At 41.5% G+C, this 24738-nt stretch overlaps 1 protein-coding gene across 1 annotated transcript in view; it reads right to left on the bottom strand.

Annotated features, from left to right (window-relative positions):
- Positions 1–24738, bottom strand: part of MAP3K5 (mitogen-activated protein kinase kinase kinase 5) — a 227557-nt gene that overhangs the window by 36832 nt on the left and 165987 nt on the right. The window contains exons 15-18 of the mRNA XM_038766261.1: positions 14754–14887; positions 11446–11573; positions 10877–11013; positions 6855–6960 (exon numbers count right to left, since the gene is read on the bottom strand). Of these exons, the coding sequence (XP_038622189.1) occupies positions 6855–6960; positions 10877–11013; positions 11446–11573; positions 14754–14887 (505 nt within the window). The remainder of the gene's footprint in view (positions 1–6854; positions 6961–10876; positions 11014–11445; positions 11574–14753; positions 14888–24738) is intronic.

The raw sequence follows: 24738 nt of genomic DNA, 5'->3' as shown, positions 1-24738 counted from the left end.
GTGGGCTCACAGTCTAAAAGGGGGAGACAGAGAACAAAACCAAACATACTAACAAAATAAAATAAATAGAATAGCTATGTACAAGTAAAATAAATAAATAAATAAATAAATAAATAAATAGAGTAATAAATATGTACAAACATATATACATATATACAGGTGCTGTGGGGAAGGGAAGGAGGTAAGATGGGGGGGATGGAGAACTGCCTAAAGCCCAACACCTAAAATGTAGATGCTGACATTTTGATAAATATCATTTAAAAAACTAGAAATCAATCTGTTGACAATCTGGATCATCGAATAATCTCTTTAGGGTCAGGGCTGACCCTGGCTTTGTTGTTGAGTGGCCTGCTCATAACTGAACTTTGGAGAATAGATTTGTTGGTCACTGACCAACAAGGTGTTAGGTGTTAGATTTTTGACCATTTTTTCATGCTTCCCCTCCAAAATCAACATTTGACTATCATAGAGATTAGGAAGGCTGCCAGCTTTCCAAGTCTGTCCTTCAAAACCCACCTTGACGTGACCTTCCCTCAACTGACAAACACAACTGGTACAACTTTGCTTCCAATTTTGATCGGCACAGGCTGTTTGAGGACAGAATGAACTTGGCCCAGAACCAGATCAGTGGGGTAATTTTCCCCTCAAGAGTCACCTTTTCCATCATTTGCAGTTTAAAGTAATGGTGGTCCGAAGCGACAATTGTAATGAGTTGCCTGATCCCCTCCTGACTGAACTCATTCTCTGAGGGAGTATAATAGAATGAATGATTAAATGGGCTGAAAGCTTAGTAAGGGATTTAAATTGAAACTGTCATTCTAATCTTACCAACTAATCACAATTGGTACATTAATAGGAAAAATAAAGTGCTTTTAAAATGTTTGAATCACATTTTAAAATGGTCAAACAACAAATTAAGAACGTGCATTTTTTACTCAGCAGATAGGATAGGAGAATATGGTCAAATCTACTGCATGTTTTTCTTCAGCCAGCTGCCAAAATAGGTTTACTAATAATAATGATAATAATAATTGTGATATTTGTTAAGCTCTTATTGTATACCAAGCACTGTACTAGATATAGGATAGTCAGGTCCCACATGGGTATCACACAGTAAGTAGGAGGGAGAACAAGTAGTGAATCCCACTTTGCAGATGAGGGAACTGAGGCACAGAGACAGTAAGTGGCTTGCCAAAGATTACACAGTAGGTAAGTGATGGAGCCGGGATTTGAACCCAAGACCTCTAACTACCAGACCTGTGCTCTTTCCATTAGGCCATTGCCCCCACCAACCCCTTTCCCCTCTAGCCGACAACATACAATTTGGAAAGTTAAGTTGATCCTTTCTTAAGGTAAGGTCAGGACCCACATAAGCTGTCATCTCTGAGGAAAACCAGGAATTCAAATGCACACTGCAATAAATTGAGTCAGTTATTTTTATTCCAACCGGTTCATGTGGTAAATGAGCAACCTGTTTGCATCATGCAAGCTGGCATTGTAGGTCATGGGATAAATAAAGTGGTCTGCCACTCGCCTATCTTGGTAGATCTCTGGTAAAAAACCTCAGTCAGTATGGAGAAAATGATGCAACAGGTGATTTTTTTTCTCCCTTGTAGTAGCTATTAGCCTCCAAACTAGCATAAAGAAAGGGAACACTATTCTACTAAAAGAGCCATCTTTTTGTGTGTGTGTGTGACATTGGGCAAGTCACTTCACTTCTCTGCACCTCAATTACCTCATCTGTAAAATGGAGATTAAGACTGTGAGCCCCATGTGGGCAGGGACAATGTCCAACTTGATCACCTTGAATCTACCTTAGCGCTTAGAATAGTGCTTGGCACATAGCATGTAACAAATGCCACAATTATTATTATTATTCTGAGAAGAATGCCCTAATGACTATTGTCTTTTAAGTTCCACCTCACATTTTTAAGGCAAGTTTATTATTGGAAATGAAATTTTCACAAGGAAAAGATCCCCAATTCACCCTCAATGTGCCTGGGACCAATCTTCTTGCGGGCAGGGAATATTTCAAGCAATGCTTAGTACAATGCTCTGCACACAGTATGCGCTCATTAATACCACTGATTGATCAAACTGATTGATTCTTGTCTGGACTGAGCACATGGTTGCAGGGAGAAAGCAAGTAGCAAAGCCAGGAATTTTGGAGTTTTATACTTCCAATTGTGCTTTACCATTTGCTCCAGGGTTCATAAACTGTATATCATGTCACCCTGCTGCTGCTCTGGGTACCACAGTATGCACTTCATGGCAGTGGCCAGAGACCAAAAGCACTGGCAGTTTGATTATATTTATTGAGTGCTTACTGTGTGTAAAGCACTGTTCTAAGCACTTGGGAGACTACCATATAACAACAGACACTTTCCTGCCCACAACGAGCTCACAGTCTAGCAGTGAGGTAAGAGGGACAGCACAGATCGCCCTGCTGCAGGAGGGTTGACCCCAGCATCGAGAAGGCAAAAAGAAGGATGGGATCATAGCCCCAAATCCTGCTAGAAGCTTTCAGACTGTAAGCTCGTTGTGAGTGGGGAATGTGTATTACATTCATATACTGTACTTTGGCAAGTGTTTAGTAGAGTGCTCTGCACACATTAAGTGCTCGAAAAATATGAAATGACTGACTGACTTTCAGATAACTCACTTCCTTTTGATTGAAAAATGGCTGCAAGCATTTACATTATGACCGTGTGGATGTGAGTTTTTTGTGGGTAAGCATGACCTCTCTCTCTCTGTGTAAGCTAAAAACACAATCATAAAAAGAGAAATACCAGAGAGAGGATGAGCTGTGGACTTACAAAAAATTACCCAATTTCCACATTTTAAATAAAACAAGTATTAAAATGAGTGTTTTTGACGTCAGCCACATATTTCTCTTCATCTGCTACATAACCTGTGTTACACCATACTAAAGGCTTCCAATAGTAAATACAAAGTGATGCCACACTTTCTGGGTGATTAATTTTCATCATCACTCAATGCCCTGATCAAAGGGAGTATAATATGTTATTTCCATATTATACTCCGACTGGGGCATTGTGTAACGACGAAAATGCATTACCCAGAAAGGGTGGCACATGGACTTGCCAGGTGTGGAGTAAATATCACAGCGTGGGGTGTGACTGCGAAAGCCTGGTGAGGAACGGTTCATGGAGACAGGATCTGGAAAAATTTCTCCTCACTGCAGCAGCAGCTGAAAAGGGGAAAGGAGGAGGGCAGTTTTACTTCCTTTCACCAGAAAATTGCTAGAATCTGCTCAGAGATAGAAATTTGGTGATGTTGCCTTGTGCGAGATTGGCTGGGGCTGCCTGCATATGCCCCGCTGTTTTCCAGCGGCAGTCTACTCAGCTGTATAGACTATGACTGTATTTTTTTGTTGCTGCTGTTGTTCTTTGATTTGTTTTTCTGTTTCTTTCTTGCTTCTGCTTCCCCTGGATTTTGCAAGGAAGTGGTAAAGACCCCACCACCACCCTTACCAAGCCACTCTGAGAATCATATACCTCTAAGGCTTACCAAATGGATGATGGCCCAGTGGTGTTTGCTGCTGTTGAGATCTCAGAGATATTCCATTCTGGGGCCTCAGATGGCACCCGATCTCCCTACCAGATATTTCTCAACGCATGGCACTGGGCATAGGAGCAAAGGTGGACGGCTCAGCACAAACTGTCACCATTCCTGCCAAGGAAACTTATGTGTGTGTGCTGCTGGCAGGAAGAAACACCTCTCCCCTCTGCCAAAGGGTCAGAAAAAGGAGCATTACTGTATTTTCAGAGCCACAGTGTGCAAATGATTCTCTCTCAAATACACTCACACTCATGGATGCAGTCTCACCATGAGTAGCATCATCTCCTACCAGAAGGACAGCTCTACTACGTGGTTTAGTAGATAAAGCACAGGCTTGGGAGTCAGAAGGACCTGAGTTCTAATCCCCGTTCTGCCTGCTATGTGACCGTGGGCAAGACACTTAACTTCTCTGGCCCTCAGTTACCTCACCTGTAAAATGGAGATTATTAACAATAATAATAATAATAATGGTATCTGTTAGGCGCTTACTATGTGTCAAGCACTGTTCCAGGCACTGGAGTAGATACAAGGTAATCAGGATGACCCACATGGAGCTCACAGTCTTAATCCCCATTTTACAGATGAGGTAACTGAGGCACAGAGAAGTTAAGTGGCTTGCCCAAGGTCACACAGCAGACAAGTGGAGGAGCGGGGATTAGAACCCACATCCTCTGACTTCCAAACCCGTGCTCTTACCTCTAAACCACGCTGCTCCTCTAAGAATGTGAATCCCACGTGGAATAGGGACTGTGTTCCACCTGATTCATTCATTCATTCATTCAATCGTATTTATTGAGCAAGTGGAGCAGTGGGGATTAGAACCCACATCCTCTGACTCCCAAACCCGTGCTCTATCCTCTAAACCACACTACTTCTCTAAGAATGTGAACCCCAAGTGGAATAGGGACTGTGTTCCGCCTGATTCATTCATTAATTCATTCAATCATATTTACTGAGCACTTACTGTGTGCAGAGAACTGTACTAAGCACTTGGGAAGTACAAGTTGGCAAAATATAAAGACAATCCCTACCCAACAATGGGCTCACAGTCTAGAAGGGGGAGACAGACAACAAAACAAAACATGGACTTGCAGTTACCCCGGTGTTTAGCAGATAGTAAGCCCTTGACAAGTACTTTAATTATTATTTACTACACAATTTTATTTTGCTTGAGCAGAAGTGCGCAGGTTAGCAAGAGGAGTCCTACATTTCCCATGCCCAGAAAGTTCAAATCTGAGTTTTTACTGCTGGCTGGTTCTAAATGTGCAATACCAAGAAAGATGGGAGTGTTGAGAAAGGAAGGCAGAGAAGTTCAACCTTCTTTATAACTTACATTGCTGCTGATCTATTCTATTTATTTTATTTTGTTAGTGTGTTTGGTTTTGTTCTGTGTCTCCCCCTTTAAGACTGTGAGCCCACTGTTGGGTAGGGACTGTCTCTCAATAAATACGATTGCCGATGATGATAAGCAGATATGGCTATAAATGATTTCCCAGGAAACCATGTAATAATAAAAGCAAACATGGCGGGAAAAGGTGAAAGCTTTTTCTATATATGGATCCCTACATTATCTATTTCCTATCAATTCTGAATGTCACCTCAGTCTTAGGTTCTACCACCTGCACTCAGCTCTGTTTCTTCCCTACCTGCTCACCCTGCACTTCCTACCTTGGCATTCTCTTTGTCCTTCCTCCTAAGACACTTTCCATCCAGCAGTGGCTTTGCCTCCCCGCACCCTCCATCCCTCCAGGTTGCCTCATCTCTCTGAAGAGTTCTGCTCACTTCCCACCCACCCCCGCCTTGAAAAAGTGAATCACTTCCTCTCATAACTCAAAGGCAGAGGCAGAGTGGTGCGATGGAGGAACTGGAGCGCCAGGAGTAAACAAAGCCATAAAAGAAGCAACTGTAATAATCTAAATGGGAAGTGATTAAGACATGAGTAAGAATTTCAGCAGAGACAAATTCTGGCACCGTTCATGGTGACTGGAGGCAGGTTTACAGACCATTTAGGAAGGGAGGAAAGTCCAGGGGTAAGGATGACTAAGGTTTCTGGCCTTAGGAAAAAAACTGAGTTCCGGGCCATCAGGTAGTAGCCAAGTCAGACCAGAGGAAAAAGACGGTTATCCGGAAACAGCAAAACTCAAGTTTGCGATGAGATCCCTTTCCAACCACATGTAAAATTAAGTTAAAGGAACAGTCAGCCCTTAGCAAAGCTGAGGCACGATGAGAAAACTTTGAATTTGGTTCCTGTTGGCCTAATAAGCACACGTGCATTTCATCTTATAGTTGCAGGAGCTAAGTGTGAGTTTAAAAGAAATTTAAAGTATTGTAATTATTTAACCTCAACATTTACTTTCACAAAACAGTGAACATTAAAGTGAAAAAGATGGCTTGACTGCAATGCTGATTTAGACAGCAACCCAGCCCTTCCCACAAGAAACAATGTTAAACATATTGATGAGTTAATAATATCAATGATGATTAATAATAATTGTGGTATTTGTTAGGTGCTTAGTATGTGCTAAACACTGTATAAAGCACTGGGGTAGATACGAATAACCAGGCTGGACAAAAGTCCCTATCTCACACAGGGCTTACAGTCTAAGTAGGAGGGAAAACAGGAATTGTCGTTTTACAGAATGGGAAACTGAGGCTCAGAAAGGTTAAGTGATTTGCCCAAGGTCACCCAGCAGGCAAACAGTAGAGTTAGAATTACAACCCAGGTTCTCCGACTCCCGGGCCTGACTAGACCACTGTTTCCCATTGTGCGTTATGCACTGTGCATTATGAGCCCAGGATGAATCCTGATAAAATCTGAGGGCATTAGACACACCTGATGTTGCATGCTTTACAACACCCATGTTATGCCTAGGCATGCATCCTAATGCAATGACATCTTAAGAACCATTTTATGTAAGTCTGCTGGAGGCCACCCAAACCTAGAGTATTCCCCTGGGGCACCCTTAATGCACCCTCCAGCCCCCACCTGCTCCTAAATCTTTGTATTCTCTTTCCAGGCTCCTGCAAACATGGTTACTGCTTCTGAACTGCAGAAGTTGATGTCAGGCATCAAGGTGGAGGGAGGATGGGTGTTGAAAGTCAAATACCAGACATAAAGGTGTCCAGTGCTTTATCCACGCCAGATAGGAGACAGACCAACTAAAAACCAGATGACCGTCTAACATAAAACTGGATGAATGGCCCCCCTATTTATGTATTCATTTTTAGTTTAAGTACAAAATCTCGGTTTTAGAAATTGTAAAAAAACATACCAGTGAAAGTTTCAGTACATGGATTGATTCCGGCAAGTCTCTTTGATGTACCAAAGTCTGAGATCTTGAGAACTCCACTGTATGTATTGATTAACACATTGTCACCCTGTGAGACAGAGTAGCTAGTTTAATATTTAATAGCAGAGAGGCAATCAGTTCACAATTTTAATGCTCTGCATGCTAAATGTTCCCATCTCCGACTCTCCCCATCCTCAACCTAAAATTATCTCACTACTGCTTGGCCCTCCTCCATGTTATTGGTATTCAACATTTATTCAGGCTCAATAAGAGATGGATTCTTACCGAAACACACGGGAATTGTATGATGTGCAAGGTTCCAGGATAATAATCCAACACAGACTAGATTTCAAGCACAGTACACAGCTTTCATTTCTCAGAATTTTTTCATTGGTACCACGGTGATGTCCTGCCCATACATACACACCAACCATTCTTAATGTTTAATTTTATTTCAAGTTGGAAATGTACAGAACCATCTGCTAAGAATCTACTGGGCCTGACTTCTCCAGGCCTGAGTCTTTTTCCTTGGTAGTGGGTTTGGCATTCAGGTGAACAAATCATCTTATGCTGAGCACAAGTAAATGATAGTAATAATTATGGTATCTTAAGTGTTTACTATGTGCTAAGCACTGTTCTAAGCACTAGGGTAGATACAAGGTAATCAGGTTGGGCGCAGTCCCTGCCCCATATGGGGCTCACAGTCTTAATTCCCATTTTACAGATTAGGGAACTGAGGCACAGAGAACTGAAGTGATTTGCCCAAGGTAACACAGCAGATGAGTGGCAGAGTTGGGATTGGAACCCATAACCTTCTGACTTACATGCCTGTACTCTAACCACTAGGCCACACTGCTTCTCTAGTAGTAGCATTCAAAATGGCTTTAAGGCCTCTCTTAGAGCTTACTACTAGATAGGGTGTGGGCCCTGGGAAGACTAGATGACACTACATTTTTATTGACAAAATATGAATTTAATTTATAATTGTTAACTGGCTGCACTGTAGTACTGCTCTATATCTGACTGGACAAGGTGTTTCTAATCTAGAAAAATTTACGAGAGATTTGCAACCTTGGGGTGCTATTAGAATCCTCACTGGAGTTTTCTAATCCATGGGCTTAAAATGCCAAGTGAAAGTCATTTTAGTAGGATATAAAGCCATATGGAGGATCCTGTCATTTGTTAAGCATTCCTTCTAGGGAAAGGACATAAAACTATGAGATGAAAAGGCAATAAAGAAGCTTAATCAATCCAAGGGAAAGGATCATTTTTTTTAAAGGTTTGGACCCAAAGTATTTTTTAGGATAAGTGTGGCATTGCCACCGCTGGAGATCCTAAGGAATAACATACCCCTGGAGGAATTGGTGGGCATAGTTAAGATGGCTTTGGCATGGTGGCTGAGAACTGAACTAATTGTCTTAAAAATCCTTTTGAGTACTTTAACACAATTTTAGAAAACAGAATGGTCTTAGCTACAGAGTCAAGGCTTGCGCCCTCCTACCTCACCTACTGATCTCCTACTATAACCCAGCCCACACTCTTCACTCTATTAATGTCAATGTACTCACTGTACCTCATCTTGTCTATTTTGCTACCAACCACTCGCCCACGTCCTGCCTCTGGCCTGGAACACCCTCCCTCTTTATATCTGCCTGACAATTAATCCCCAACTTCAAACACTTATTGAGGCACATCTCCAAGAGGCCTTCCCTAACTAATCCCTCATTTCCTCTTCTTCCACTCCCTCTGCACTGCCCTGATTTGATCCCTTTATTCACTACTCCCTCAGCTCCACAGCACTTACGTACATATCTGTAATTTATTTATTTAATATTACTATCTGCGTCCCCCTCTTGATTGTAAGCTCGTTGCAGGCAAGGAATGTGTCTACCAATTCTATTATACTGCTATATTGTACTCTCCAAAGCACTTAGTACAGTGCTCTGCATACAGTAAGGGCTCAATAAACATGATTGATTGAAGGCTTTCAATCAATCAATTGCATTTATTAAGTGCTTATTGTACTAAGAGCTTGGGAGAATGCAATATAATAGAGTTGGCAGACACATTCCCTGCACACAAGGAGCTTACAGTCTTGAGGAGGAGAGACACACTGATATGAATTAAGAATATTTACACGAGTGTTGTGGGTGGGGTGAACAAAGGATACAAGTCCAAATGCAAGGGCAAAGCGAAAGGAAGAGTAGGGGTAATGAAGACTTAGTCCAGGGGAGGCCTCTTGGAGGACAGAGGATTTTAATAATCACAGCTCTGAAGGTGGGGAGAGTCAGATCTGTTTCAGGCTGTCAGAGAGACAGCCATATCTGTCAGATATGAAGCGGGAGGGAGTCCTTGTCCAGAGGGAGGACATGGGCGAGCAGTTGGCAGCAAGATAAATGAGACTGAGGTACGATGAATAGGCTGGCGTTAGAGGAGTGAAGTGAGTGTGCTGGGTTGCAGCAGGAAATCAGGGAGGCAAGACAGGAGGGGGAAAGGTGATTGAGGGTTTTAAAGTCAGTGGTAAGAAGTTTCTGTTTGATGTGAGAGGTGGATGGGCAACCACAAGAGGTTCTTGAGGAGTGGGGAAACATGGCTTTGGAATTCAACTCTGAAATCCACCCAAGTCCCTGGATCATTTCTCCAGGAAAAGGTAAAACCTCTTTCACTGAAGGTTGTGCCTGATTGTTATTATGCTCACAGCCCAATCTCTTCCTTCCCACCTGTGATTGCTTTCCTTTAACACTGTTCCCCAACTGGGGCAGAAGCAGCAGTGGCCCTGGAGGAGAAGAGGACAAGAAAGCTGACTTCTGGGTCCTCTTGGACAGGTGCTCCTCCTTCCCCTCATCTCCATGAACAGCCACCAGAGGAGCTCAAAATGACACTTTGCTGGCCGCTCCTTCATTTCACATGTGTGTACACTCCTTCCCTGATGCTGCAGTAAGATGGTGGGCACCACCATTACTTGTGACCCAAAGGAATGGAAAACTCTTAATCCACCCAATTTCCTAATTATAGCTCAATAAAACCTGGCATCTATTATCCAACAACGCTTTCCGTAACTTCAGGATCCACAACTATATATATAAAAAAATCTGAGTCATTTCTACTTTCCCCTCAAGTTTTATCACAATGCTTATATTCACTGAGGTAGGTACCAGCAAAGAGATATTTAAGATAATAATAATAATAATAATAGCATTTATTAAGCGCTTACTACGTGCCAGGCACTGTTCTAAGCGCTGGGGGAGATACAAGGTAAGCAGGTTGTCCCACGTGGGGCTCACAGTCTTCATCCCCATTTTACAGATGAGGGAACTGAAGCCCAGAGAAGTGAAGTGACTTGCCCAAAGTCACAAAGCTGACAAGTGGCGGAGCTGGGATTAGAACCCACAACCTCTGACTCCCAAGCCCGGGCTCCTTCCACTGAGCCACACTGCTTCTCAAGATAATACTACTATGGAAGCCTAACATTTGTACTTTTTATTCATCCAATACAAGATCTGGCAGTTATCCAACAATTGCCTCGTATTCTTTACTCCAGCAATTTCCCATTTTCAGACAATAAAAGGGTGACCTAATTTTATTTCCATTGATGGGTTTTGTCTGAATAAAATGGGTATTATTTTCTGGCTGGCAATTTACATTTTTAATGTTATATTTATTACTTTAGTGTTTTAAATTGCACTTTTGGTGACAAAGCAGCTCAGTGTACAAGTACTGCACCTCCCCTCTTCAAAATAAAAAGATAAAACAGTCGAGTGGAACAACAGCCGGGAAAACCAAAAGTTTACCAGTCTAGAAGGATACGGCTTACACGTGATGTGAAGGTCAGCTGCCTGGGGTTTTGCTAAATCAGGGTAGGAAGGAAGTTCCATAAACTGGCTCATTACTCTGGGAGTTATTCTCAGGCCAAATTATTGTCTCATTCACCAATAAAAGTAGTGCTTCCTCTTTCCACCTTATCCCAAGAAATTTCCAGGAATGATCCAATCGGAGCACTTTACCTTTATATCCCGGTGCACTATCTGATTATCGTGAAGATACTTCAATCCCTCCAGAATTTGTTTTGTATAAAAGCCAATGGTCTGCTCATTATCTTTCAGGGGGCCCCACTTTGACCGCAGAAGGGCAGAAAGGCTTCCTAGAATGTGGAAAATAAGGAAAATCTTTATCAAGGGGTGGCTCTAGAAGAAAAACAGCAGGTTAACATTCATGTTGAATATTAGGCATTGTTACAATTATTGGTAGTCCAATGAAAAGATTCCAGCCATGTCTCAACTGCTGTCAAACCATTCTAGCGTCTTTTTCTACATGCAATAAAGAAGCTCGTTGTGAGAAGGGAATGTGTCTACCAAGTCTGTTATGTTGTTCTTTCCCAAACACTTAATACAGTGCTCTGCACACAAGTGTTCAACAAATACAACTGATTAGCTACAATCGAGTTATACAATTGTTCTTACAGTCACATGAAAACTTGCTACTGCAGTTACCTCATTATGACTGCTCTGCATAATGTGGAGTCACTACTGTTCGGGTTCTAGTTATAACTTAGAAGAAGAGGAAAGGCACTTACCTCCTGGGACCTGTTCCATGAAAATCTTGATGAAACCATTCTCACTGAAAGACCCCAGGTACTGAACAATGTTTTTGTGCTTCAGATGCTTATGCAAAGCTATTTCCTCATGTAAAGGTTGGGAATACCTGGAAGCAATTCAAACGTGGATGTTCTAAATGTGTTGACAAAGGAGTGGCTAAGAAATCATAGCTTCATATTAAAAATACAGCTACCTAAATTCCATTATGAAGAATTTAAGGTCCTCCAAAATGATTACCTTGCAATCTTTAAGAGAAAACATGAAAAGTTAAAGTGTACTTATTCTTGAGGACAATAAAGAGTGGGTGGGGAGGAAGGAACCAGCAGGCACTTATGATAAAAGTGGGATTTTATTCCTGCATCTTCATTTGTTATGAGATCTACCTGAATGAATACTCTAGTTAAGGCATGTATCTTGTGATTCCTTGATAGCAAATGTAGGGTGAAATGAATGTGAAAAAGCATGGCATAGTGGATTGAGCATGAGCCTGGACGTCAGAAGGTGATAGGTTCTAATCTTGGCTCTGCTTGTCTTCTCTGTGACCTTACACAAGTCACTTCACTACCCTGTGCCTCAGTTACCTTATCTGTAAAATGGGGTTTGAGACTGTGAGCCCCATTTGGGACAGGAGACTGTGTCCAGCTGGATTTGCTTGTATCCACCCCAGTGCTTAGTACAGTGCCTGACATATAGTAAGTGCTTCACAAATACCATTATTGCTATTATTGTTATTATCATTCTTTCTGATTCAGAAAACAGAGGTTCGGGAACATCTGAGCAAGGGAAATGCAAAAATTTATGCATTATTTTATAACCTAGAATTTAAATCCTGAATACAGGCATCCCTTATTATCTTCTTCAAATTCTGTTAAGTCGTTTCTGACTCATAACGACTCCATGGGCACACCCTCTTCAGATCATCAGATCTTCTGTGTAAGGTCTTCCTGGTATGTCTATCTATAGAGTTTTCTTGGTAAAGATACGGAAGTGGTATACCATTGTCTTCTTCCGTGCAATAAAAACTTTAGTCTCTGCCATTGTCTTTGATCACCATTTTGATCACTTGATCATCCACCTCTTTCCCAAGCCGCTGCTGTCCAGCACAGGTGAATCGACTTTATACCACAAGTCAATATATGGAATTCCACATGAATGGAAATAACCCATTTGGAAACTAATATGATATATGTTTGCCAAATTTACATTTATGGACTTTTGAATCTCCAATCACATGAGGCAACCCTTGAAATAACAGCATCTCTATATTCAGATTTCCCCTTTAAAGACTTTACAAGAGCATATCCGTTCCATATAGTGAGGGATACTTATACAACTTTAGTACAGCCATTACCCTTGAAGTAGGAGAGATTCACCTGAAATATCAAGAAATACAGACATAGCCTAAAGTCCAAGAAAACAATATTGGATAATCTTATATTTATTCATTCATTCAGTAGTATTTATTGAGCGCTTACTGTGTGCAGAGCACTGTACTAAGCACTTAGGAAATACAAGTTGGCAACATATAGAGACGGTCCCCTACCCAACTTAGGCATGCGAAAAAATAATGCACGGGGCTGTACAACTTTTACAGTAGGAAAAAACTCATGGCTTCTGCAGGCTGACAGGGAATTACGGACCTTCCAAATAAAATTATACCATTTTATTTTTAAATTTAAGTTATCGAATATGTTTCCACATAATTTAACAAAATGCCTACCTAAGATATCATTTTATTTGTCAGAGAACACAATCACCTTATGAAGTTGCCCTCACAACTCAGAAAAAAAATCCAGTTGAGCTCTCTTCTAAATTTTCAGTTTTAGCTAACTACAAGGCAAAGATTTAATAAACTACTATAACCCAAATTCACATTAAATAAAAGCTTCTCTTAAACTGCCTTAAAGCAATTACAATTTTACTTTTGCCCATTCACATTCACCTCTAACTTTATCTAAGTCTATTCCATTATCTCCAAAAAACAAACACTCTTAAGCAATTATCTTGAAGTCTTCAAGCTATAATTTCTCCAGCTGGGAAAGAGGGGAAAAAGGACCAATTATGAGAGTAATAATTCTCAGAAACCTAGTGGTAAGCAATGACTTACAATGAAAGTCTTAAGAGTTCGTGCCAGACATCACATTAATTAATTTTTACTTACACAGAGCTTTTCCCCGAAGAGTTTGGAGTACTGAACTAAAATTATTTCACTCATTCTTTTAACATATACCCATTTCCCAGGTAACATGGTAAAGGCAAATGGGGAATTTCAGTGAATGGGCTACTTAGTTACAGAGTAAGAACAGAATCCGGTTCTAGTATCTTTAATTCTGGGTATAACTTCCAGACCATGGAGGACAAATCTTTCAGTTATTGGAAACTTTCCAAAAATAACATAAAAGGCTGGGCTTTATTCTCAACGTTTATTCTTATCTGATAGAGGCTGTCAATTCATGAGGATTGATGAATGGGTAAGAACGAATTTTTCTGTCTTAATTATAAAGCACTAATCTATCTCAATAATTAACCAAGGGAAAATTTCAGAAAAAATGCCAAGAGTACCCATTAAAAATACATTCTATCCAGAAAGAATAATACATGAATGTGAAGCTGAACATAGGAAATATGGCCCACAGGCTTGTTAAAAACACTAAATGTCTGCAGAGACCCTTACTTAAAGAATAATAATAATAATAATAATAATAATAATAATAATAATAATGGTATTTGTTAAGCACTTACTATGTGCCAGGCACCATACTAAGTGCTGAGGTGGTACAAGCAAATTAGCTTGGACACAGTCCCCGTCCCACAATGGGCTCCCAGTCTTAATCCCCATTTTACAGATGAGGTAACTGAGGCACAGAGAAGTGAAGTGACTAGCCCAAGGTCACAAGGCAGACAAGAGGCAGAGTCAGGATTAGAACCCATATCCTTCTGACTTCCAGACCAGTTCGCTATCCACTAGGCCATACTGCAGTTCCCCTCCTCTCCGGATCAATTCTGAGCAGCGACGAAAAGCAATTCCGTTCTCTTTCTGCACTTTGAGAATCCTGTGCTTCGGCGATTATTCTTCACTACTATCAAGTCTGTATCACTGGAGACAAGTGCAGAGATACCACACAGACACCTAATTGATGTAGCAGTTTTTTTCTGGAAAGACTTATACTCGTTAGAAGTATAATCAGCTCTTACTGAATTCCAACAATTATTACATTGTCAACAGAGAACCCCTTGAAAACAGTATTTATTAACTGCAGGGACCATAGGACCGCGACGACCATACCTGCTATCTCTCTCCGGAATTTCTTTAATAGCAATTCTGACTTGATTGCTCATATCCCGTCCAGCATAAACTACGCCATAAGTGCCTTTCCCCAAAATGACTCTGTCGCCGTTTTCATCATATTCATAGTCATACTGGAAAAAAGGGAAGACAGTATTAAAAGGTATCTTCAGTCAGCAGGGTTTTTTTAACAGCTTAGTATGTTTCGTGAAATTATTTTATGCTCCCCGTATGATATTAAGAGACTAGAAGGTAAATATTAGCAGTTGGAAAAAGTATTTCCAAGGTGTGAAAGATAAATTTACAACATGGAATCCAGTAGTCACTTCTACACCAACTGTCTGTGACAAGTGGCAGAGCCAAGATTAGAATCCAGGTTGTCTGATTCCCAGTTCCATATCCCTTCCACTAGGACATAATGCTTCCTGATACATACAAGTTAATCAAGTTGGACACAGTTCATGTCCCATCTGGGGCTCATAATCAATCCCCACTTCACACTTGAGGTACCTGAGACTTAGAGAAGTTAAGTGACTTCCCCAAGGTCACACAGAGCAGACAAGTGGCGGAGCCGAGGTTATAACCAAAGTCCTTCTGACTCCCCACCCCATGTTCTACCCCCTAGACTACTCTATTTCTCTTGCCTTGAAGATATTGTGTAGAGTGCCTATCAAGCTATCTTCCCAATTTTTGAAGTAAACAATATTACTGATATTAATCAGTTCCATCAAATCCTCCTGCTGGGTCCAATTCTACGAGGTTTGCCCTCTGAAAGGCAAATGAAGCAGGACATGCTCAGCACTTAAAACAAGATGCCAGAGTCAACAATACCAATGTTTCAGTAGTTGACTCTACACCACTGAAAAGTGACTATAAACCAGTAAAGACAGCTTGCTAATCCCCTGGAGGCACAACAGTCTGAGAAGGAAACTAAGAATTACCTAGCCATGTAACATTTTCAGTATAAATACATCTCCAAGGATTCTTTACTCAAACCCTAGTGCCAAAGGAAACAGGGAGCTTTCTGCTGTTTCTGTTATATGGGTTTTCAGGGACCTAAACATTATCCCGCTTTGTTACTCACCCAGCTCTGCTGGGAATATGCAAATCGATAGGAACTTGTTCCCCAAACTCTCCCGTGGGTCTTGGGACTGTTTCTTGCTACATCCAGAGATACCTATCTAAGGAATGAATGAAGGAAGCAATGGATAGGAAGGGGTGAAGCTGAGAAACTAGGGGGCCTCCTTCCTTGGGGACAGCTGGTCATGCTCATCTCTTCCCAAAGTTCAGGGAGCGATAGAAGGTCATGCTCCTCCCTTCCTGAAGTACAAGGAGGGCTTCAAACAATCTCCCTGACAGATCATGTACTGGTGAGAAGAGTCAAGCACACCCAGATGCCTTTCTGCAAGATGTCATGAGCAGGTGGGAAGATGGGAACTACTGGACTCTTGCTGGAATAACTGTGGGGAGAAAGAGCCTGGTTTCTACCTCATCTGGGAAGCTATGTGGGCCTTGCTCTCACTTGGATGGGAGACCACCTGGGAGTTCCAGGTGCTTCTGCCCTTCCTTAAGGTTGCAATAGATTTTTTCCAGATGCATCTTCCAGGACTACTAATGTAAACTAAAGGAGAAGGCCAAAAGCTACCCTCAGCCAACATCCCCCATTGGGGTCCTGCGCAAGAGTGGAATGTGGAGACCCAAGTGTGACAACCATAGCAAGAGGCCTTCCCTGACTAAGCCCTCCTTTCCTCTTCTTCCGCTCTCTTGTGCGCTGCCTTGCCTTGCCCTCTTTATTCATCTCCCCTTTCAGCTCCACAGCACTTATGTACATTTTTTTATTTAAATTACTGCCTGTCTCCCTCTCTAGACTGAAAGCTCCTTGTGGGCAGGGAGTGTGTCTGCTATATTGTACACCCCCAAGTACTTAGTACAGTGCTCTGCACACAGTGAGCGCTCAATAAATAGGACTGACTGACTTTTTTATAGATCTCAAAGTGGAAGAGAGGGCAAATCTTCCAGTGGTTAGGCCCTATGGCCCAAACAAGTGGAGGAAGGAAGAAAAAGGCTGGGGAATGAGGCGGGGGGCAGAGTAGAGAAAGTGAGAGATACAGAAACTGAGAAAAACACCCAGGGACAACAGTGCAGACACAATGCAGGCAAAGCTGAACAGAAGCAGAGGGATGGCAAAACCAAGTACGGCAACAGCTAGCTGCACATGTGTCCCTTTACAGCAGCCCGGTATGAAGCTTGTGGACAGCGCTTCTCTGGAGTCAGTGGAGGCAGGAGTCTCAGGAGTTTCACCCAGATCCTCCTGCCATTCTACACTGAGTTGGGCTCCCTGGAAATCTCACTGGCATGGAGGCCATAAGTAGAATTCCTGCCAGACAAGTGGCAGGAAGACCAAGTGTGGGACAACCTGACCAGCCTTACAATAGACGTAGTAAAAAACAATCAATTGCTCTTCATCTGCTATAAGACAGGAAATAAATTTGTTTGCCACTGGCCTCCAAATACCACTATGCCTAGAGTTAGGAGCAGATGCATCACAGTTCCAAGTTCAAAACTCAGGATGACGTTAATACTGTGGCTTGAGAGGATCCCGAGTGTTTTTGCAGAGATAGGAATGTGGTAATTGAGGACAGAAGGGGTGAGAGGAGAAGGGCAATGCTGTCTGAAGACCTTCTCTTTCCAGTGGAGCTAACACTATGCTGCCACTTCATCCAGAAGAATGGACCAACTCCAGAATTTATAACACAGTTTAACAGTCAGCCTGCCTTACAACTCCCACTAAAGATGAAGATAAGGGAATCCCTCCAATTAACTTCATAAACAGTGTATGGGAATATTATCTTTTGTGAAAAGGAGATTGCTCTTTGAGAGGAAACTTTAATATGAAGTTAATTTGATGTGGGGAGCAGAACCTGAAAATCGGAATTAAGGAGCAGGTTTGACGGGTTGAGAGGTATATGTAACAGAAAATTGGGGGATTTCTGAAAGGAATTGGTTTTGAGATATTGAAAGGCTCAGTATAGTTGGGCTTTTTAAGGCAAAAAAACTCTGCCAAATATTACAAAAGTTCAGTGTGGAATATCATTTAATGTAGATATGATCCACTTGACCATCAGAAAACTGAATTCAATGACTGTGGCAACACCACTTTTGCAGATTAGATAAGAGAGCCTTCTACCTCTCCTGTTCCAAGTACAACATTCCCCCTTCAATCCGTTGCACCTGCAGAGCTTTGAAAAGAAGTCTTAAAGGGCAGCAAGCTCCCAAAGTTATTAGAGCTCCGAGGTCTAATGGAGTTTCAGATTTTCAGCTCTTCGTCATCCAGAAGGTAGGGAGTGAAATAAATGAAAACAGGAAATAAAAATAAGCACATAAAAAGGCACTGATGAAACAAACTAAGACATGTTTTTCTTCGAGGGATCACGATCACATCATGGCCCTCTGCAAAGGCCATGAGACTGAGAGTGAGGGTAGTGGGACTCAAGTCAAATACCAAGGACATTATATCTTCCTGGTTTAGCAAGTGGCTTAGGAACTGAGCATCAGGTTAATAATGCAAAGAGGCACAGGTTCAAACCTGAATGACGTTGAAACAGGTCTCTAAGGACAAAAAAGAAAACACTTGATTCTAAAGCCAATGTCTTTTTGAAAAAGAAGGGATTTTCTGAGGCAGACTGAATTTTCAATAAATACTGAGGAAGAGAAAAAGCTATATTTGCAGTTTCTTGATACCCCTTCTTCCAATCATGTCTACTAAATCATGATTATTGTTCTAAGAAGCCTTCATTTTTCACAACTGGACTATGCTTGGCTCAGTGGAAAGAGCACAGGCTTGGGAGTCAGAGGTGATGAGTTCTAATCCCGGCTCCGCCATTTGTCTGCTGTGTGACCTTGGGCAAGTCACTTCCCTTCTCTGTGCCTCAGTTACCTCATCTGTAAAATGGGGATTAAGACTGTGAGCCTGACTTGGGACAACCTGATCACCTCGTATCCCCCCAGCAGTTAGAACAGTGCTTTGCACATAGTAAGCACTTAAAAAATACCAACATTATTATTATTATGCTTTCAAGATAAACTTTCACAAGTGGCAAGACAGTGAGACATAATTTTCAAATGATTTCTTGGAGAAGCAACAAGGCCTAGTGGAAAGACCATGAGCCTGGGAGTCAGAGGACCTGGGATTTAATCTCCATTCCGCCACTTGTCCGCTGTGTGACCTTGGGTAAGTCACTGCGCCTCAGTTCTCCTGTTCTCCCTCCAACTTAGACCATGAGCTCCATATGGGACAGGGACTGTGTCCAATCTAATTCACTTATATCTATTCCAGCGCTTAGACCAGTGTTTGACACATAGTAAGTGCGTAACCAATATGATAAAAAATTAACAATTAAAAATAGCATTAATATATCTTAAATTTTAACAGAGAACAGAAAGTAGTTATACTTTCCTCTAGACTGTAAGCTCATTGTGGGCAGGGAACATGTATGTTTATTGTTATACTGTAGTCTCCCAAGCTCTTAGTACACTGCTCTGCACACAGCACTCAATAAATACGACTGAATGAACTTCCTACCTGATTAGCCTGAAGTACATTTCTACATGTTTTGTGTTGAGGGGCTTGCAGACAAATGATGAAATCTATGAGGGCTCTAACAAAGTTACATAATAGGAAAATTGCTGTTCTGTAAACAACTTATAAAAAGTATACAAAGGATGTCCCTCCCCATCTGTATTGTAAAGAATGGTAAGTGGAAACATTATTTAGACATTTCCTCCCTACAGATGACTTCCTCTGTATAATTTTATGGTATTCAAAATACAATTAGGAACTGTGAAACTATGGGACTCCAAACAGGAAGTCTGCTATAAATAAATGAAAATTTTCAAAATGTCCAGAAGGTTGAAATGATGCTAGAAACATGACACAATGCATAAAGGAATACCATCATGACCTAAAGGAACAATATAAAGTGAAAATGTAGAAAGGAGATAGATCAGGGCTTGAGATAATAGACTTGGGAATCATCCGCAGACAGATGGCAGTTGAAGCCATGGGAGTGAATGAGTTCTCCAGGAGAGTGGGAGTAGATGGAAAATGTAAGGAGACCCACAACTTAACCTTGAGGGACTCCCACAGTTAACAGGTGAGAGGTAGAGGAGGAGCTGGGAAAGAGATTGAGAATGAGTGGCCAGAGAGGTAACAGGAGAACAAAGAGAGGACACTGTGAGAGAAGGTAAGGTACTAATGTAATATAGTTGCCCTTCATATTTGAAGACCACACAATGATGAAATTCACCTGTGAGGAGCACCATGGCCAACTGGAAAGAGTACCGGCTTGGGAGTCAGAGCCTTGGGTTCTAATAATAGTTATAATTATGGTATTTGTTAAGCACTTACTATGTGCCAAGCACTGTTCTAAGTGCTGGGGTAGATACAAGATAATCAGGTTGCCCCACGTGGGGCTGAAAGTCTTAATCCCCATTTTACAGATGAGGTAACTGAGGCACACAGAAGTTAAGTGCCTTGACCAAGGTCAAACGGCAGACAAGCGGCAGGGCCGGGATTAGAACCCGCATCTTCTGACTCCCAAGTCCATGCTCTTTCCACTGAGCCACGCTGCTTCTAATCCTAGTTCTGCTACTTGCCTGCTGTGAGGCCTTGGGCAAGTCACTTCACTTATCTCTGTCACAGTTTCCTCATCTGCAAAATGGGGATTCAATGACTGTTCTCCCCCTTACTTACACTGTGAGTCCCACGTGGGACAGGGACTGTGTGCAATCTAACATATCTACCCCAACACTTCATACACTGCTTGTCAGATAAGTGCTTTACAAATACTATTATTAATTTTTATCATTATTATAATAATAATGGCATTTATTAAGCACTTACTACATGCAAAGCACTGTTCTAAGCGCTGGGGAGATTACAGGGTGATCAGGTTGTTCCATGTGAGGCTCACAGTCTTAATCCTCATTTTACAGATGAGGTAACTGAGGCCCAGAGAAGTTAAGTGACTTGCCCAAAGTCACACAGCTGACAAGTGGCGGAGCAGCGTTTTGAACCCATGACCTCTGACTCCAAAGCCCGTGCTCTTTCCACTGAGCCACGCTACTATTATGATGTATGGATGAAAAGACCAATGGGAATCTGCAAACCCATGCACACAAGAAGCCTGTCCCTTGTTGTGTTATGCTTAAAGCCTGCAGCACCTAGTATTATATTGTTTTTTCTCTTGCCCACTTGCTTCTCATTCGTTGCAAAGTTTTGGCCTGAACAGAGCCACTCCATTCTTGATAATAATAAGCCATACTGGCCTATCCTATACTCAACAATTATATTCTTTATTCACATTAATGTCTGTCTCCCTCTCTAGACTGCACACTCGTGGGCAGGGAATGTGTCTACCAACTCCATTGTGTTGTACCTACCCAAGCACTTAGTAGAGAGCTCTAAACATAGGAAATCATCAATAAAAACCATTGATGATGATGCTGATGATCATTTCTAAACCGAGTTTTTGGCTACAATGCAGCATTTTTGAGGCTTTGTTTTACTGGGTCCTTGAAATGATTCCTCTGCACTTCTTGCTTTCAGTTTTCTAATTTCAGCTTTTCACACAGCTGCGGTTTGGACACCCAACTGTTGCTCATTCTATTCATGTAGCCTTGCTAACGAGATCATAGTTTCATTACTAGACTGTGATCTCATTGTGGGAAGGGAATGTGTCTGTTTCTTGTTATATCGTGCTTTCCCAAGAGTTTAGTACAGTGCTTCGCACACAGTAAACATTCAATAAATAGGACTGAATGAATGAATGAACGAATGACTACTAGGAAACCGCCTAAGTTCCAGAACTTCGCTGTTCATGATCTTGTCTTGCCAGGAGCAATTAGCAATAACCCATAAATGACAATAGTGTAAGAGCTTGAAGGAGCCAGATGTGGCACTTGTAGGACCCAGGTATCAAGCCACAGAGAAGACTGGAAACCATAGTTCTGCTGCCCGTTAGTTTGGCCTGGAATCTGATACCATGTGCTGCCATCACTCTCTGTTTGTCAGTCTCCCAAAGAATGGACTGGCCTTTTTGATTCAGTTATATATTTCCATATATATATATAGTTTTATTGTTGGTCAGTGTGATGCTTACAAAACAGAATTCCTTAACAATATGTATTTTTATTTGTGTGCATGACTTCCCCGATACAGACTGATACATCATCTCTGAGCCCCTTCCTTCCTCTCCCCCTCGTCCCCCTCTCCATCCCCCCATCTTACCTCCTTCCCTTCCCCACAGCACCTGTATATATGTATATATGTTTGCACATATTTATTACTCTATTTATTTATTTATTTTACCTGTACATATCTATTCTATTTATTTTATTTTGTTAGTATGTTTGGTTTTGTTCTCTGTCTCCCCCTTTTAGACTGTGAGCCCACTGTTGGGTAGGGACTGTCTCTATATGTTGCCAACTTGTACTTCCCAAGCGCTTAGTACAGTGCTCTGCACACAGTAAGCGCTCAATAAATATGATTGATTGATTATCATCAGCCCATACTGCCTGGCTGATTCTGTGAAGTAGTTAACAATTATTTCCACATCTTCTTGAGCATGAGCCTCAATGGCACAGTCATTTTCACACAAAAATTGAACAATCAATCAATCAATGGTATTTATTGAGTGCTTACTATGTGCAGAGAACTGTATTGAGTGCTTACTATGTGCAGAGAACTGTACTAAGTACTTGGGAGAAAGTACAATACAGCAGAATTAGCAGTCACATTTCCTGCCCATTAAGAATTTACAGTCTGGAATTAGTCCACAGTCTAATTCTTCAGTGACTGTTCAAGAAAGTATTGGGACTTTGGATGATGTTTGACTTCTGATGAGTTGGGAGAATTTTCCAGAGGTGTAGGAGCTTATTCTAGCACTTGAACCCTGGTCTCTTATTGAATTTTCCAGCACAGCTGCATGGAATAAATTGATCAGCACTCGGGATGGGAAACAGATCAGAAAGGGCACCACTGATTCTTAGTCAATCAATGGAATTTACCAAGCACTTGCTTTGTGCTAAGCACTATACCAAGTTCTTGGGAGGATATAACAGAGTTAGCAGACACACTTCCTGCCCTCAACAAGCTTAGTCTAGAGGGGGGACAGACATTAAAACAAATTATGGATATGTATATAAGTGCTCTGGGACCAAGGGTGGGGTGAATATCAGGTGTTTAAAGGGTAAAGATCCAAGTGCATATTTGACACAGAAGGATTGAGTCCACTGAGGTGCAGTGGCCTGTATCTAATTCCCATCTGTGTATTCTCTCCCAGTGCTTAGAAGAGTGCTATGCACACAGTAAGGGTTTAATAAATACCATTACTACTACTCTTGACCGACCAATCATAAAATTTTGAAGTGGTCATAGAATGTTGATAGACTGTTCATGACATCCAAATTTAGTAATTTCTAGAGCCCAAATCTACTGAGAGTTTCAAATGTTTCTGTGAGGTCTATGAAAACTGTGCAGAGGTCTCGGTGGTCTTTCCAGAACTCTTCCTGTAGCTAACGAACAGGAAAAAATCTTGTTTGCTGCACCACGTTGTGGTTTGAAGCCATACTGTGATTCCTAGAGAGTTTTGGTCAAAAATATTCTTTAGCAACTAGTCCATGAGTAGTTTGGCTAGCATCTTGTCAGCGATGGAAAGTAGCGAGCTACCTCAATAATTTCAGCATTCTGATCTTCCACCCTTTGAGTGCCACGAGAAGCAGCATGGATTAAGCATGGCCTGGGAGTCTAATTCCAGCTCTGCCACTTGTCTGATGTTTGATTTCAAGCAAGTCACTTCACTTCTCTGTGCCTCAGTTCCCTCACCTGTAAAATGGGGATTAAGACTGTGAGCCCCACGTGGGAAAACCTGATGACTTTGTATGTACCCCAGTGCTTAGAACAGTGCTTGGCACATAGTATATAGCTTAACAAATACCATCATTATTATAAATACCATTATTATTATTATTATGTGCACAACAGGATTCATTAGCAACTACTATAAGTTTGCCACCTTAAAAACGAACCTGCTGTGAATAACATACTATAGGACCTCAGAGGCACCACATTTTGAGTTATTTTCTTGACAGGAAAAAATTACATCTTTCTTCATCCTCTACTTCATGCTTTTAAAATCAATACTCTCCAAGGAATTTCATCTCAGGTTGTGCTGACATGACATCAGGACTCTGGTATCAAAAAAACATCATGACTACTCATTCTTTAAGGCAATCACTTTGTGATTGATTGCATCTGCTCAAATTCCATCTACAAACTATCAACCAGAGCAAAAGACCTGTTTAAGATGGAACTTCCCAATGATGCTGGTGCAACTGTGTCTGAACATAGGTAGGGAGGTGCATTCATGAGGTTTGGGAAAGTTTTCACAAGATGTGACATGAAGCATATTCTATAAGGCCAGAAACAAGGCTTTCACAATCATCATCATCATCATCATCAATCGTATTTATTGAGCGCTTACTATGTGCAGAGCACTGTACTAAGCGCTTGGGAAGTACAAATTGTGACAGAAGATACCAGTGTTGGCGCTGTTTACATCAGTGACACTTTCCCTTTCATGTTTCAACTTCCTGATGGGGTCGTGTCTACCTCAGCGCTTAGCACATAGTATGCACTTAACTACTACCACAAAAAGTAAAAAACAAGAAAATGCCGAATCACAAGTTTGAGCAAATTTTTCCCCGAACGATTCAAATTAGACCTAACTGTTTATTAAGGTATCAGATTTAAGGCACTGTAGTGAGCCCACAGCAAGCCGCTTTACTAGTGACAGTTTGTGATCCCACGAACAACAACGATGAAGAAGAAGAAATTCATGAAAGAACTGGGCTGCTCTACTTGAGCACAGGTCATTACCAGCCCTTGAGGGCAGGGCACGGAGGGAGGTATGGCCTTTTCTCCCTG

The sequence above is a fragment of the Tachyglossus aculeatus genome, chromosome 2 (assembly GCF_015852505.1).
Source record: "Tachyglossus aculeatus isolate mTacAcu1 chromosome 2, mTacAcu1.pri, whole genome shotgun sequence".
In the NCBI taxonomy this organism is placed as follows: domain Eukaryota; kingdom Metazoa; phylum Chordata; class Mammalia; order Monotremata; family Tachyglossidae; genus Tachyglossus; species Tachyglossus aculeatus.
Note: the sequence above shows the minus strand (reverse complement) of the source record. Positions and strands in the feature narration are given on the sequence as shown.